Consider the following 13650-nt stretch of genomic DNA (forward strand, 5'->3'; position numbering starts at 1 on the left):
CTTCTCCTCCAGGCGTTGTGAACAAACAATACTACTTGGTTATCGTGATACTTGGCCTGGTATTGTATTGTTAGTAAAATGTTTGTGTCTTGACAACACTACTCTCTACTATCTCTGTATTTAATATTTAACCGTGTCTTTATTTGGGTGTACTGCATTATTGAAATGCTTTATTAAAATATGTATGTGTTAAACAGAGTGCTGGAAGACCGACTCGTCTAACTAGATTCAACTGTCAGTGTTCATGTCTGGTGGTGGTGTGACAGTCTTCATTTACAGATTTCATCTCTAGACTGTAGAAAGTTGGCTCAGAAAGTAGGAAACTAGTGTCTTCGGATTATTCCTTTATAACATGGGAGTGCTTGCCACACTCTAGTGACACATACAGTAGTTTCCACCATCATGTCACCTGAAGTAAATTGTTGAACACACATTTCTATGTTGTAAGGTGCATTATGGCTCTAAAAATATAGAATTCCTCTTTATGCTGATTCGCGTCGTGTGTGTGTGTTCAGACAGCGCTTTCTTTAGCAAGTCAACCCACCACAATTTACCTCCTCGTCTCAGCAACATCACAAGATGAGGTCAATGGGTTCACTTTACTGAGAACCACGCCTGTGATTCTCAATACAGCTAGCTATCAAATTTTATTTGTCACATGAGCCGAATACAACAGGTATAAGACCTTATCGTGAAATGCTTACTTACCATCCCTTAACCAACAATGCAGTTCAAGAAAGAGTTAAGAAAATATTTACTAAATTAACGAAAGTTACATAAAAAAAAAAAAAAAAACATAATAATATACAAAAATGAGGCTATATACAGGGGGTACTGGTACCGAGTCAATGTGCGGGGTTACAGGTTCGTCAAGGTAATTTGTACATGTAGGTAGGGGTAAAGTGACTATGCATAGATAATAAACAGTGAGTAGCAGCAAAGGGGGGGGGGGGGGGGTCAATGTAAATAGTCCGGGTAGCCATTTGATTAGGTGTTCAGCAGTCTTGGGGGTAGAAGCTGTTTAAGGAGTCTTTTTGTCCTAGACTTGGCGCTCCCGAACCGCTTGCCGTGCAGGTGCAGAAAGAACAGTCTATGACTTGGGTGACTGGAGTCTTTGACAATTGTTTGGGCCTTCCTCTGACACCGCCTAGTGTATAAGTCCTGGATGGCAGGAAGCTTAGCCCCAGTGATGCACTGGGCTGTACGCACTGCCCTCTGTAGCGCCTTACGGTCAGATGCCGAGCAGTTGCCATACGAGGCGGTCATGCAACCGGTCAGGACGCTCTCGATTGTTCAGCTGTAGAACTTTTTGAGGAACTGGGGACCCATGCCAAATCTTTTATTTATACATTTTTTCCACTTTTTTTTTAACCCCGGTAGGCCAGTTGAGAACAAGTTCTCATTTACAACTGCGACCTGGCCAAGATGAGGCAAAGCAGTGCGACACAAACAACACAGAGATACACATGGAATAAACAAACGTACAGTCAATAACACAATAGAAAATCGATATGCATAGTGTGCAAATATAGTAAGATTAGGGAGGTAAGGAAATAAATAGGTCATAGTGGCGAAATAATTACCATTTAGCAATTAACACTGTAGTGATAGATGTGCAAAAGATGAATGTTCAAGTAGAGATACTTAGGAGCAAAAAAATAAGTAACAATATGGGGATGGGGTAGTTGGGTGGGCTCTTTACAGATGGGCTGTGTACAGATGCAATGATCGGTAAGCTGCTCTGACAGCTGATGCTTAAAGTTAGTGAGGGAGATATAAGACTCCAGCTTAAGTAGTTCTTGCAATTCATTCCAGTCATTGGCAGCAGAGAACTGTAAGGAAAGGTGGCCATTGAGGAGTTTGCTTTGGGGATGACCAGTGAAATATACCTGCTGGAGCGCGTGCTACGGGTGGGTGCTGCTATGGTGACCGGTGAGCTGAGATAAGGCGGGGCTTTAACTAGCAAAGACTTTTAGATGACCTGGAGCCAGTGGGTTTGGCGACAAATATGTAGCGAGGGCCAGCCAACGAGAGCATACAGGTCGCAGTGGTGGGTAGTATTTGGGGCTTTGGTGACAAAATGGATGGCACTGTGATAGACTACATCCAATTTGTTGGGTAGAGTGTTGGAGACTATTTTGTAAATTACATCGCCGAAGTCAAGGATCGGTAGGATAGTCAGTTTTACGAGGGTATGTTTGACAGCATGAGTGAAGGTTGCTTTGTTGCGAAATAGGAAGCCGATTCTAGATTTAATTTTGGATTGGAGATGCTTAATGTGAGTCTGGAAGGAGAGTTTACAGTAGAGAGTTTACAGTAACCAGACACCTAGGTTTTTGTAGTTGTCCACATAAGTCGAACCGTCCAGAGTGGTGATGCAAGATGGGCGGGCGGGTGCGGGCAGCAATCGGTTGAAGAGCATGCTTTTAGTTTTAGTTGCATTTAAGAGCAGTTGGAGGCCACAGAAGGAGTGTTGTATGGCATTGAAGCGCGTCTGGAGGTTAGTTAACACAGTTTCCCCAGAAGTATACAGAATGGTGTCGTCTGCGTGGAGGTGGATCAGAGAATCACCAGCAGCAAGAGCGACATCATTGCATTGATATATACAGAGAAAAGAGTCGGCCCAAGAATTGAACCCTGTGGCACGCCCATAGAGACTGCCAGAGGTCCGGACAACAGGCCCTCCGATTTGACACACTGAACTCTATCTGAGAAATAGTTTGTGAACCAGGCGAGGCAGTCATTTGAGAAACCAAGGTCGTTGAGTCTGCCGATAAGAATATGGTGATTGACAGAGTCAAAAGCCTTGGCCAGGTCGATGAAGACAGCTGCACACTATTGTCTTTTATTGATGGCGGTTATGATATCGTTTAGGACCTTGAGCGTGGCTGAGGTGCACACACGACCAGCTCGGAAACCAGATTACATAGCGGAGAAGGTACGGTGGGATTTGAAATGGTCAGTGATTTTGTTAACTTGGCTTTCGAAGACTTTAGAAAGGCAGGGTAGGATAGATATAGGTCTGTAACAGTTTTGGTCTAGAGTGTCTCCCCCTTTGAAGAGGGGGATGACCGCGCAGCTTTCCAATCTTTAGAAATCTCAGATGATATGAAAGAGAGGTTGAACAAGCTAGTAATATGGGTTGCAACAATTGTGGCGGATAATTTTAGAAAGAGAGGGTCCAGATTGTCTAGCCCAGCGGATTTGTTGGTGTCCAGATTGTGCAGCTCTCAGAACATTAGCTATCTGGATCTGCTATCTGCTATTTGGGTGAAGGAGAAATGGGGGATGCTTAGGCAAGTTGCTGTGGGGGGTGCAGAGCTGTTGACCGGGGTAGGAGTAGCCAGGTGGAAAGCATGGCCAGTCATAGAAAAATGCTTATTGAAATTCTCGATTATCGTAGATTTAACGGTGGTGTGTTATTCCTAGCCTCAGTGCAGTGGCAGCTGGGAGGAGGTGCTCTTATTCTCCATGGACTTTACAGTGTCCCAGAACTTTTTGGAGTTTGTGCTACAGGATGCAAATTTCTGTTTGAAAAAGCTAGCCTTTGCTTTCCTAACTACCTGTGTATATTGGTTCCTAACTTCCCTGAAAAGTTGCATATCGCTGGGGCTATTCGATGCTAATGCAGTATGCCACAGGATGTTTTTGTGCTGGTCAAGTCTGGAGTGAACTAAGGGATTTATCTGTTCTTAGTTCTACATTTTTTGAACGGGGCATGCTTATTTAAGATGGTGCGATGGTGTTCCCTTTATTTTTTTGAGCAGTGTATATGCACTACATTTCAAAAGTTTGGGGTCACTAAGAAATGTCCTTGTTTTTCAAAGAAAAGCACATTTTTTGTCCTTTTTAAAATAACACCAAACTGATTAGAAATACAGTGTAGACATTGTTAATGTCGTAAATGACTATTGTAGCTGGAAACGGCACATTTTTTTTTTCCAATGGAATATCTTTATAGGCGTACAGAAGCCCATTATCAGCAACCGTCACTCCTGTGTTCCAATTGCACGTTGTTAGCTAATCTGTGTTTATCCTTTTAAAAGGCTAATTGATCATTCGAAAACCCTTTTGCAATTATGTTGTGGAAGGCTACCCAAAACGTTTGACCCATGTTAAACAATTTAAAGGCAATGCTACCAAATACTAACTGAGCTTATGTAAACTTCTGACCCACTTGGAATGTGATGAAAGAAAGAAATAATTCTCTCTACTATTATTCTGACATTTCACATTGTTAAAATAAAGTGGTGATCCTAACTGACCTAGACAGGGAATTTTTACTAGGATTAAATGTCAAGAATTGTGAAAAATTGAGTTTAAATGTATTTGGCTAAGTTGTATTTAAACTTGCGACCATCTCACTGAACTAATTCATTGTGGAGGCCGAGACTTATGCTTGATCCGAAAATGTGGTCGGAGGCAAAATATGGAGGGTATGACGGAATTGCCGAGCCTCCAGAGGCATGCAGATGCCAAATCGAGCTCCATACCACATCGCCATGCGCCTCCCAAATGTAGTAACAATGCGGAGAGCTCTGTATAGCTCCGCACTGACATGATTAGTTGACGGGAGGTGAGGGTGGTACATCCTGTAGAAAACAAACTCACTCACTTGACAACAGCTCTGCACTCAACCCTATAGAGTATGAATGCCCTGACTACAGCTGAGGCTGTATCAACGTAAATGCTGCATGGCCAATGCAGACGTCGGATTGTCCAGATGCATAATGAACTTCTCTCTACAGAATGCACTCTCTCCCGTAAATTCGTGCACTTTCATTGTTACGTAACTTCATTGTGTGAATTGTTTGCATTTGATTGTTAGTGTATATGAATTTCCATTTACATAGATCACCAGTAGTACATTTGCCGTTAATTCCTATAATTTCTAATCTACAATGTTTGTTACTTTGGTTACAATAATTTCTGTTAATGCGTTCACTATTATTATTGCGGTCTTCCTATTATCATTGCCGGAGTGGATACATTGTTTGCAGCGTGCACAACCTATGCTACACTTGTGAGAAACAAGTTTTGGTGTATTTCATTCCATCTTTGAGTTTTGTCAATTTAGTCATTTGTCTTTTGTTTGGAGCCCTCCTGCTAATGTTGAGTAAGGACTCACACGAATAGAAGTAGGCCTATAGGCTACCTGGCATGCGTGCAAATGTAGGCATATAAATATGCCCCTTTGGGGATCTGATAGTATTTCTGATTGGCTAAACGCACCACCACCACTAAGGAGCTGTGGAGCTTCTCAAAGTAATGTTTCCTTCACCTCAAACAGCAAGCAAATAAAGTCTATTTTTACATCCATTGAGAGTTACAGTAGTTCCTCAATGTATTTGAAACATCTTTCCAGCTCTCTCCCTTTCGATAACCACTCGTGAAAGGGAAAAATGTTATGCTCTGGTCATAGCAGTGCTTGACTTGGACTGAAATAGGTTCTGGTACTCATTTTGGGTGCTGGTACTGTTTTATATTTAGGTGCAGCAGAGCCACAATACTTTTGAGCGAGTACTCTATAAGAGGAACAGAAGCTCAAGCAGTAGATAATTTGATGTGCAGGTACTCCACCCCGGTGAGTTCCTGCCCAAGTCAAGCACTGCTTCTCCTTCCTTGCGCAAATACCCAAACTCACTGGTCCGGGGAAACTCTGAGGGCCCAGAGTATTTTATACAATGTTGCAAGTTCACTAGTGCAAGCGTCAGGTGGGACCCAAGTTAATAGTTGATACAATGTTTCAAGTTTGTTCCAGACAGTCCATGTGTAGTGTGAGTGATTTATAGGATATTTATTTTTAGCAGGGTATTTTCTACCTGCAGGCTGCAATGTTTTTATTTGTTGGTTTTATGTAGGCAATTTTTTACATAGTTGGCAATAGAAGTTACTTTTTAGATGTATCATTTAGATTTGGATCGAATTTTTATGAACCACATGACAATGATTTTGAGACATGAAGACATTATTATAAATTAAATTAAACTGTTTCACCATAATGTGCATATGAAAACCATAACTGGCATGCAGATCGGTAGAAATGGTAAGATAAATTGGCATTCCACATGAGAAAGGTTGCCGACTCCTTGTGTCGCCGATTACCGGCAACTTCAGGAGAGTAATGGCTCACTTAGATAATTCCTTTTATACAGCAGTAGTAATACAGGGATGTAACATATACAGAAATGCCTATGGAGGAGGTGTTGTTGCATATGTTCAGAGCCATATTCCTGTAAAGGTTAGAGGATCTCATATCTAATGTTGTTGAAGTGTTGTGGTTGCTGATTCACCTGCCTCATCAAAAGCCTCTCCTTTTGGGTGCTGCTATAGGACAACAATTGCTAACAGTCAGTATCTGGATAATATGTGTGAAATGCTTGATAATGTGTGTGATGTTAAGAGGGGCCTGTTTTCTGGGTGACCAAGCTGTCCGCTCAAGAGGAAGCTTCCTACTGTAACCAGTGCCTGTAATCTGGCTCAGGTTATCAATCAACCAACCAGAGTGTTTACAAACAGTACAGGAACTATATCATCCAAGTGTGTTGATCATATCTTTACTAATTCTGCAGAACTTTGTTCTAAAGCTATATCCACACCCACTGGATATATTGACCATAATATAGTGACTACAGTGGCTTGCGAAAGTATTCACCCCGTTTGGCATTTTTACTAATTTGTTGCCTTACAACCTGGAATTAAAATAGATTTTTGGGGGGTTTGTATGATTTACACAACATGCCTACCACCTTGAAGATGCCAAATATTTTTTATTGTGATACAAACAAGAAATTAGACCTAAAAAAACAGAAAACCTGAGCGTGCATAACTATTCACCCCCCCCAAAGTCAATACTTTGTAGAGCCACCTTTTGCAGCAATTACAGCTGCAAGTCTCTTGGGGTATGTCTCTATAAGCTTGGCACATCTAGCCACTGGGATTTTTGCCCATTCTTCAAGGCAAAACTGCTACAGCTCCTTCAAGTTGGATGGGTTCCACTGGTATACAGCAATCTTTAAGTCATACCACAGATTCTCAATTGGATTGAGGTCTGGGCTTTGACTAGGCCATTCCAATACATTTACATGTTTCATAATTAACCACTCGAGTGTTGCTTAATCAGTATGCTTAGGGTCATTGGCCTGCTGGAAAGTGAACCTCCGTCCCAGTCTCAAATCTCTGGAAGACTGAAACCGGTTTCCCTCAAGAATTTCCCTGTATTTAGTGCCATCCATAATTTCTTCAATTCTGACCAGTTTCCCAGTCCCTGCCAATGAAAAAACATCCCCACAGCATGATGCTGCCACTACCATGCTTCACTGTGGGGATCGTGTTCTCGGGGTGATGAGAGGTGTTCTCGGGGTGATGAGAGGTGTTCTCGGGGTGATGAGAGGTGTTCTCGGGGTGATGAGAGGTGTTGGGTTTGTGCCATACATAGCGTTTTCCTTGATGGCCAAAAAGCTCAATTTTAGTCTCATCTGACCAGAGTGCCTCTTTCCATATGTTTGGGGAGTCTCCCACATGCCTTTTGGCGAACACCAAACGTGTTTGCTTATTTTTTTCTTTAAGCAATGGCTTTTTTCTGGCCTTTCTTCTGTAAAGACCAGCTCTGTAGAGTGTATGGCTTAAAGTGGTGCTATGAACAGAGCTTTGCAGCTCCTTCAGGGTTATCTTTGATCTCTTTGTTGCCTCTGATTAATGCCTTCCTTGCCTGGTCCGTGAGATTTGGTGGGCGGTCCTCTCTTGGCAGGTTTGTTGTGGTGCCATATTCGTTAATTTTTTTAATAATGGATGTAATGGCGCTCCGTAGGATGTTCAAAGTTTCTGACATTTTTTTTTAACCCAACCCTGATCTGTACTTATCCACAATTTTGTCCCTGACCTGTTTGGAGAGCTCCTTGGTCTTCATGGTGCCGCTTGCTTGGTGGTGCCCCTTGGTTAATGGGGTTGCAGACTCTGGGGCCTTTCAGAACAGGTGTGTATATGTATATATATGTATATGTATATATATATATATATATATATATATATATATATATATATATATATATATATATATATATATATATATATATATATATATATATATATATATATATGAGCACAGGGCGCCAGTGGCGTCTCTGGCAAATCCCAAACGTCCTGCACCGTGTTGGGCTGTAAGCACAACCCCCACCTGTGGACGTCGGCCCTCATACCACCCTCATGGAGTCTGTTTCTGACCGTTTGAGTAGACACATGCACATTTGTGGCCTGCTGGAGGTCATTTTGCAGGGCTCTGGCAGTGCTCCTCCTTGCACAAAGGCGGAGGTAGCGGTCATGCTGCTGGGTTGTTGCCCTCCTACGGCCTCCTCCACGTCTCCTGATGTACTGGCCTGTCTCCTGGTAGCGCCTCCATGCTCTGGACACTACGCTGACAGACACAGCAAACCTTCTTGCCACAGCTCGCATTGATGTGCCATCCTGGATGAGCTGCACTACCTGAGCCACTTGTGTGGGTTGTAGACGCCGTCTCATGCTACCACTAGAGTGAAAGCACCGCCAGCATTCAAAAGTGACCAAAACATCAGCCAGGAAGCATAGGAACTGAGAAGTGGTCTGTGGTCACCACCTGCAGAACCACTCCTTTATTGGGGGTGTCTTGCTAATTGCCTATAATTTCCACCTTTTGTCTATTCCATTTGCACAACAGCATGTGAAATTCATTGTCAATCAGTGTTGGTTCTTAAGTGGACAGTTTGATTTCACAGAAGTGTGATTGACTTGGAGTGACATTGTGTTGTTTAAGTGTTCCCTTTATTTTTTTGAGCAGTATATATATACTGAGATCATGTGACACTTAAATTGCACACATGTGGACTTTATTTAACTAATTATGTGATTTCGGAAGGTAATTGGTTGCACCAAATCTTATATAGGGGCTTCATAGCAAAGGGGTGAATACATATGTACGCACCACTTTTCCGTTTTCTTTTTTTCCCATAAAAAAAAAAAAACAAGTTATTTTTTTCATTTCACTTTGCCAATTTGGACTATTTTGCCTATGTCCATTTACATGAAATCCAAATAAAAATTAATTTAAATTACAGGTTGTAATGCAACAAAATAGGAAAAACACTTTTGCAAGGCAAAATGACGCTGGGCCAATTGTGAGCCCTATAGAACTCCAAATCACGGCCGGATGTGATGCAGCATGGATTCGAACCAAGGACTGCAGTGACGCCTCTTGCTCTGAGATGTAGTGCCTTAGACCGCTGCGCTGCTTGGGAGCCCTTCAGTTGTCTTTTTCTTGTTATTTTTTTAAATAGTCGTGGTGTTCTTAGTTTAGATTTGTGTTGCGGTTCCTGTCCATTAGTGTTCTGTGTTTTGTGTGGACCCTTCTTCAGCAACTAATGGGGATCCGAATACAAATCATGAATCATATGCTGAACAATTATAGCCTCCAAGGACCTTCTCTCTCTATAAGACAGGGATGGGCTACTGTAGACCCGCGGACCAATACAATTTTATTCAAATTATTGTATTTATTTGTTTGGGGGGGGGGGGGATTCAGAGTGTCAATTTACTGTTGAGAGTTAGTATAATAGATGCACGAAGTGCAATTCTGAAATTTGGTTGTGCATCAGCAGTCGCTCAATTAGCCCATTCCAGCATAATATTTTTGTTTGATTGGCCAGCTATCTAAACTTGTAGTAAGCATGGTCGAATTACCGACTGGGGTTGGCCCATTGATAATCAGTTATCATATTAAAAACTGCCAACATTTGTCTCCACCCTATGTCAAAATGTGTAGAATTGCAGGAAATTATAGGGGGGTGTTTGCATGTGGATACGCAGACCCACAAGCCACTGTGGCCCCTCATGATGAGTTCTGTTCTTTTTGGGGCCGCACCCCCATCAAAGTAGCCCATCCCTGCTCTAAGACAATGGGTCATAAAAATGGCTCTTGACACCTAGGTGGGATACCATGTGACCTCGCAAGACAAAAAAAAGCACTGCTCCCCTCTCAATTAAATTCAAAGGTTTTCATTGGCATGGGAAACATATATGTTTACATTGCCAAATATGTAAAATAGATTTCAAAACCTCTCTTATCATTGTCTTCTCTGCCCTCCTCTGGACTCAACAGCTTCTCAAAGGAGGGAAGAAGAAACTCCGTTTAGGGGCCTTAGCAAGAAATAGTAACTGATAAGAAAGGGAAAGTAACTTTTCGGGACAGAATACCTGCAATTTAGTACATTTCTTATTGTGACTGAAGAGCCCAAGTACAAGCAGTCTCAGTAAGGACTGTAGACATCCAGGCTGTATCACAACCGGCCGTGATTGGTAGTCCCATAGGGCGGTGCACAATTTGGCCTAGCGTTGTCCGTGTTTGGCCGGTGTAAGCCGTCATTGTAAATAGGAATCTGTTCATAACTGACTTGCCTAGTTAAATAAAAAAAAGACTTAAAGAGCTAGTGAAGCCTGAACCGTACACATAAGCGAACCTTCTTCAAGGAAAGGAGAAGAAACTCCAGATCATTGCCTCTGCAACATCAAGAAGAGAGCCATCAGACAGAGCGACCAGGAACACAAGTCAAGAAGGAGCACCATAAAGGAGCACAATCCAGAGAAAAAGAACAAGCACAAGGACACTCAGATCGAGGGAAAGGACACACAGCCTTCCCCTTTTGTTCTCGCCATGCGGCCTGAACAACCAAGAGGCCACAATAGACTTTGATTACAGGCTAGAGTGTAACTTTCCTTCAATATTCATATATTCTCGAGGTCTTCACTTAGAATGAAAGATAATATTTCCTACCTGTCCTTGATCAGGGTCATTGTTTTGTAAATATTTTTATTAGTGTAATTAAATGTAGATTGTATAAATACATTGTGTTGTCTAATTATTCTGTTACAAAGTGGGCTCTATTTGATTCTCAAATAATTCATACCTTCTGGTAAATCAATTGTTTACTAGTATTCACATTTTTGTCTTATAATGTTATATTAAGTCAGGTCTTCTTGGAATACTATTTTTGTCCAATAACGGACTTGTGCCCCAATAAAAAAATTATAGTTTAAATTTTTTTTAATATATATATTAATTAGTCCTTAGAGATGAATTAATTAATAATTTATAGTAATAATTATACACTACTGTACAAAGGAGAGGACAGTAGCAGGGATGGTTTACAGCATGTGCTGAGGCAGGTGTCTCTAGCTCAGCAGGCCAACTCTCTCCTTCCTTTCCTCTCACTCTCTACTTCACATCATGTCACTTCCTCTGACACACTTACTCACTCACGCACTCACGCACCCCACACACCACACACACCAGGAAGAGAGGAGGAATACTGGATGCAGGTCTAGAAGAGAGAGATTGAAAGAAGAGAGGAGCGAGAGGTTCACCATTTCTAAGTCAATCCCAGGTTAGCCTATGGCACTTGAAGTGGGTTTTGATTTGATTTATTAGGATCCCCCATTAGCCGACGCCAATGGCGAGAGCTAGTCTTACTGGGGTCCGACACATAACAAAAAAATACATTACAGACGAAAGACTTTACAATTTACATACATTTAAAAACGTGTGTGTGTGTGCCTCAATCAGTTACACACATGTCAGTACATACACAACAAGTAGGTCACATGGGGGAAAGGTGTTGTGAGGTGTTGCTTTATTTGTTTTTTGAAACCAGGTTTGCTGTTCAATAGCGCTATATGAGGTGGAAGGGAGTTCCATGCACTCATGGTTCTGTATAACACTGTTTTCTTGAATTTGTTCTGGACTTGTGAAAAGACCCCTGGTGGCATGTCTGGTGGGGTAAGTGTGTGTGTGTCAGTGCAGTAAGTTGACTATGCAAGCAATTTGGAATTATCAACACAATGTTTTTTATAAAAACAAGTGACGCAGTCAGTCTTTCCTCAACTCTTCGCCAAAAGAGACGGCATGCATAGTATTAATAATAGCCCTCTGATTACAAGGAAGAGCAAGACATGCCGCTCTGTTCTGGGCCAGCTGCAGCTTAACTAGGTCTTTCTTTGCAGCATTTGACCATATGACTGGAAAAGAATCAAGATAAGATAAGGACTACTTTTTTCTTTTTTTTCAAAAAAAATAAATATATTTAACTAGGCAAGTCAGTTAACAACAAATTCTTATTTTCAATGACGGCCTAGGAACAGCGGGTTAATTGCCTTGTTCAGTGGCAGAACGACAGATTTTTACCTTGTCAGCTCGGGGATTCGATCTTGCAACCTTTCGGTTACTAGTCCAACGCTCTAACCACTAGGCTACCTGCCTCCCCGCTTTGTGGAGTGTGGTGTCAAAAAGCAGAGCATCTCTTTATTACAGACAGACCATTAAATCTATATGTTTTGACCGTGACCGTTCACAATCGAAGGTAACACCAAGTCATTTAGTCTCCTCAACTTGTTCAACAGCCACAGATGTGAAAGATTGTGTGCGGTAGCTATAGGTCTAATTAGCAGTATGGTAATTGTCCTCTCATAGGGGAGTTTAAATGTTTTATGAATGAATAAATGGGGTGATGCGTTATTATTGTTATTGTGGCTGAGAGCATCACTGACTGCTGCTGAGAGGTGTGTGTGTGTCGTTTAGACACTGAGGCCAACACCACCCCTCTACATACAGCATCAGCAGCCATGATGTTTTGTTGTCATTCTATTAGTGTTTTTTTCTTCTCTTTCTCCTTTCCTTGAACATGCTGCAACAATCTCTCCTTTTGATCTCTTGATAGATATTCGACTTGATGGATGCCAAAGCTCGGCAAGATTGCATCAAAGAAATAGATCTCCTAAAGGTAAAGAACCAGAGAGAGTGAGAAAACAATTGATCTGTACCAGACGCCCGCATGCGAGTGTGTTTGTGTGTGCCTCTCTCTCTTTTGTGTGTGTGTGTGTGTGTGAGACTCCTCCAGGCTTACATTGACTCTTTTTTTTATTTTTTATGCCCAAAACATTTTTTTTTTTTTCTCTCAGTATTGTTTAGAAGGGGGGCAATAGTGGATCGCCATGTAAATTTAGCAGACTCCCTTGTGTGTCTCTTGATGTTTTGTCCCCCCCCCACCCCACGCCCCACCCCACGCCCCTCATCTTTTTGTCTTTCTTCTTTTAAATGAAGTGTTTTCATTGATCAAACTAGCTTAAACATGCGTTGCTTGTCTCTGGTCTCAAAAGCTAACGAACAAATTAATGACAGGTTGAATAACTCCCTCTGTCTAGGTGATCAGAGGTGTGTGTGTTCTCCAGGTTGTTGCTAACTCTGTTCATAACACGTTACTCTCTCTTCCATACACACCTAGCACACCTCCATACACACCTAGCATTTCGCTACACCCGCAAAAACATCTGCTAAACATGTGTATGTGACCCAATACAATTAGATTTGATTTTGATTTGATGAGGTCTGGATTAGCCAACCACAGAGGAGACTAGTGTTATGCCAGGCTTAGCCACATGCCCCCTCTTTTTCCCTCCCTCCATTTCCCCCCTCTCTCCTCCATTCTAGGGCTCAGGAGGCTGATGCACAAGATATGTCACTCCATCCCTCCCCCTCTCTCTCTCCCTCACGCCTCTCTTTATCCCTCCTCCAGGAGTGTGTGTGCTTTTCTGTCTCTTCTGTGTGAGTGCTAATGGTTGTGGTGGTTA

At 42.1% G+C, this 13650-nt stretch overlaps 1 protein-coding gene across 4 annotated transcripts in view; it reads left to right on the plus strand.

Annotated features, from left to right (window-relative positions):
* Window positions 1-13650, plus strand: part of nek7 (NIMA-related kinase 7) — a 166608-nt gene that overhangs the window by 93910 nt on the left and 59048 nt on the right. For 3 of the 4 annotated variants that reach the window (XM_038999736.1, XM_038999734.1, XM_038999735.1), the window contains exon 4: window positions 12741-12803. The exons of the other annotated variant lie outside the window; for it this stretch is intronic. In XM_038999736.1, coding sequence (XP_038855664.1) covers window positions 12741-12803 — 63 coding nt within the window. The remainder of the gene's footprint in view (window positions 1-12740; window positions 12804-13650) is intronic. 4 annotated transcript variants of the gene reach the window in all.

This window comes from Salvelinus namaycush, chromosome 8 (assembly GCF_016432855.1).
Source record: "Salvelinus namaycush isolate Seneca chromosome 8, SaNama_1.0, whole genome shotgun sequence".
NCBI lineage: Eukaryota > Metazoa > Chordata > Actinopteri > Salmoniformes > Salmonidae > Salvelinus > Salvelinus namaycush.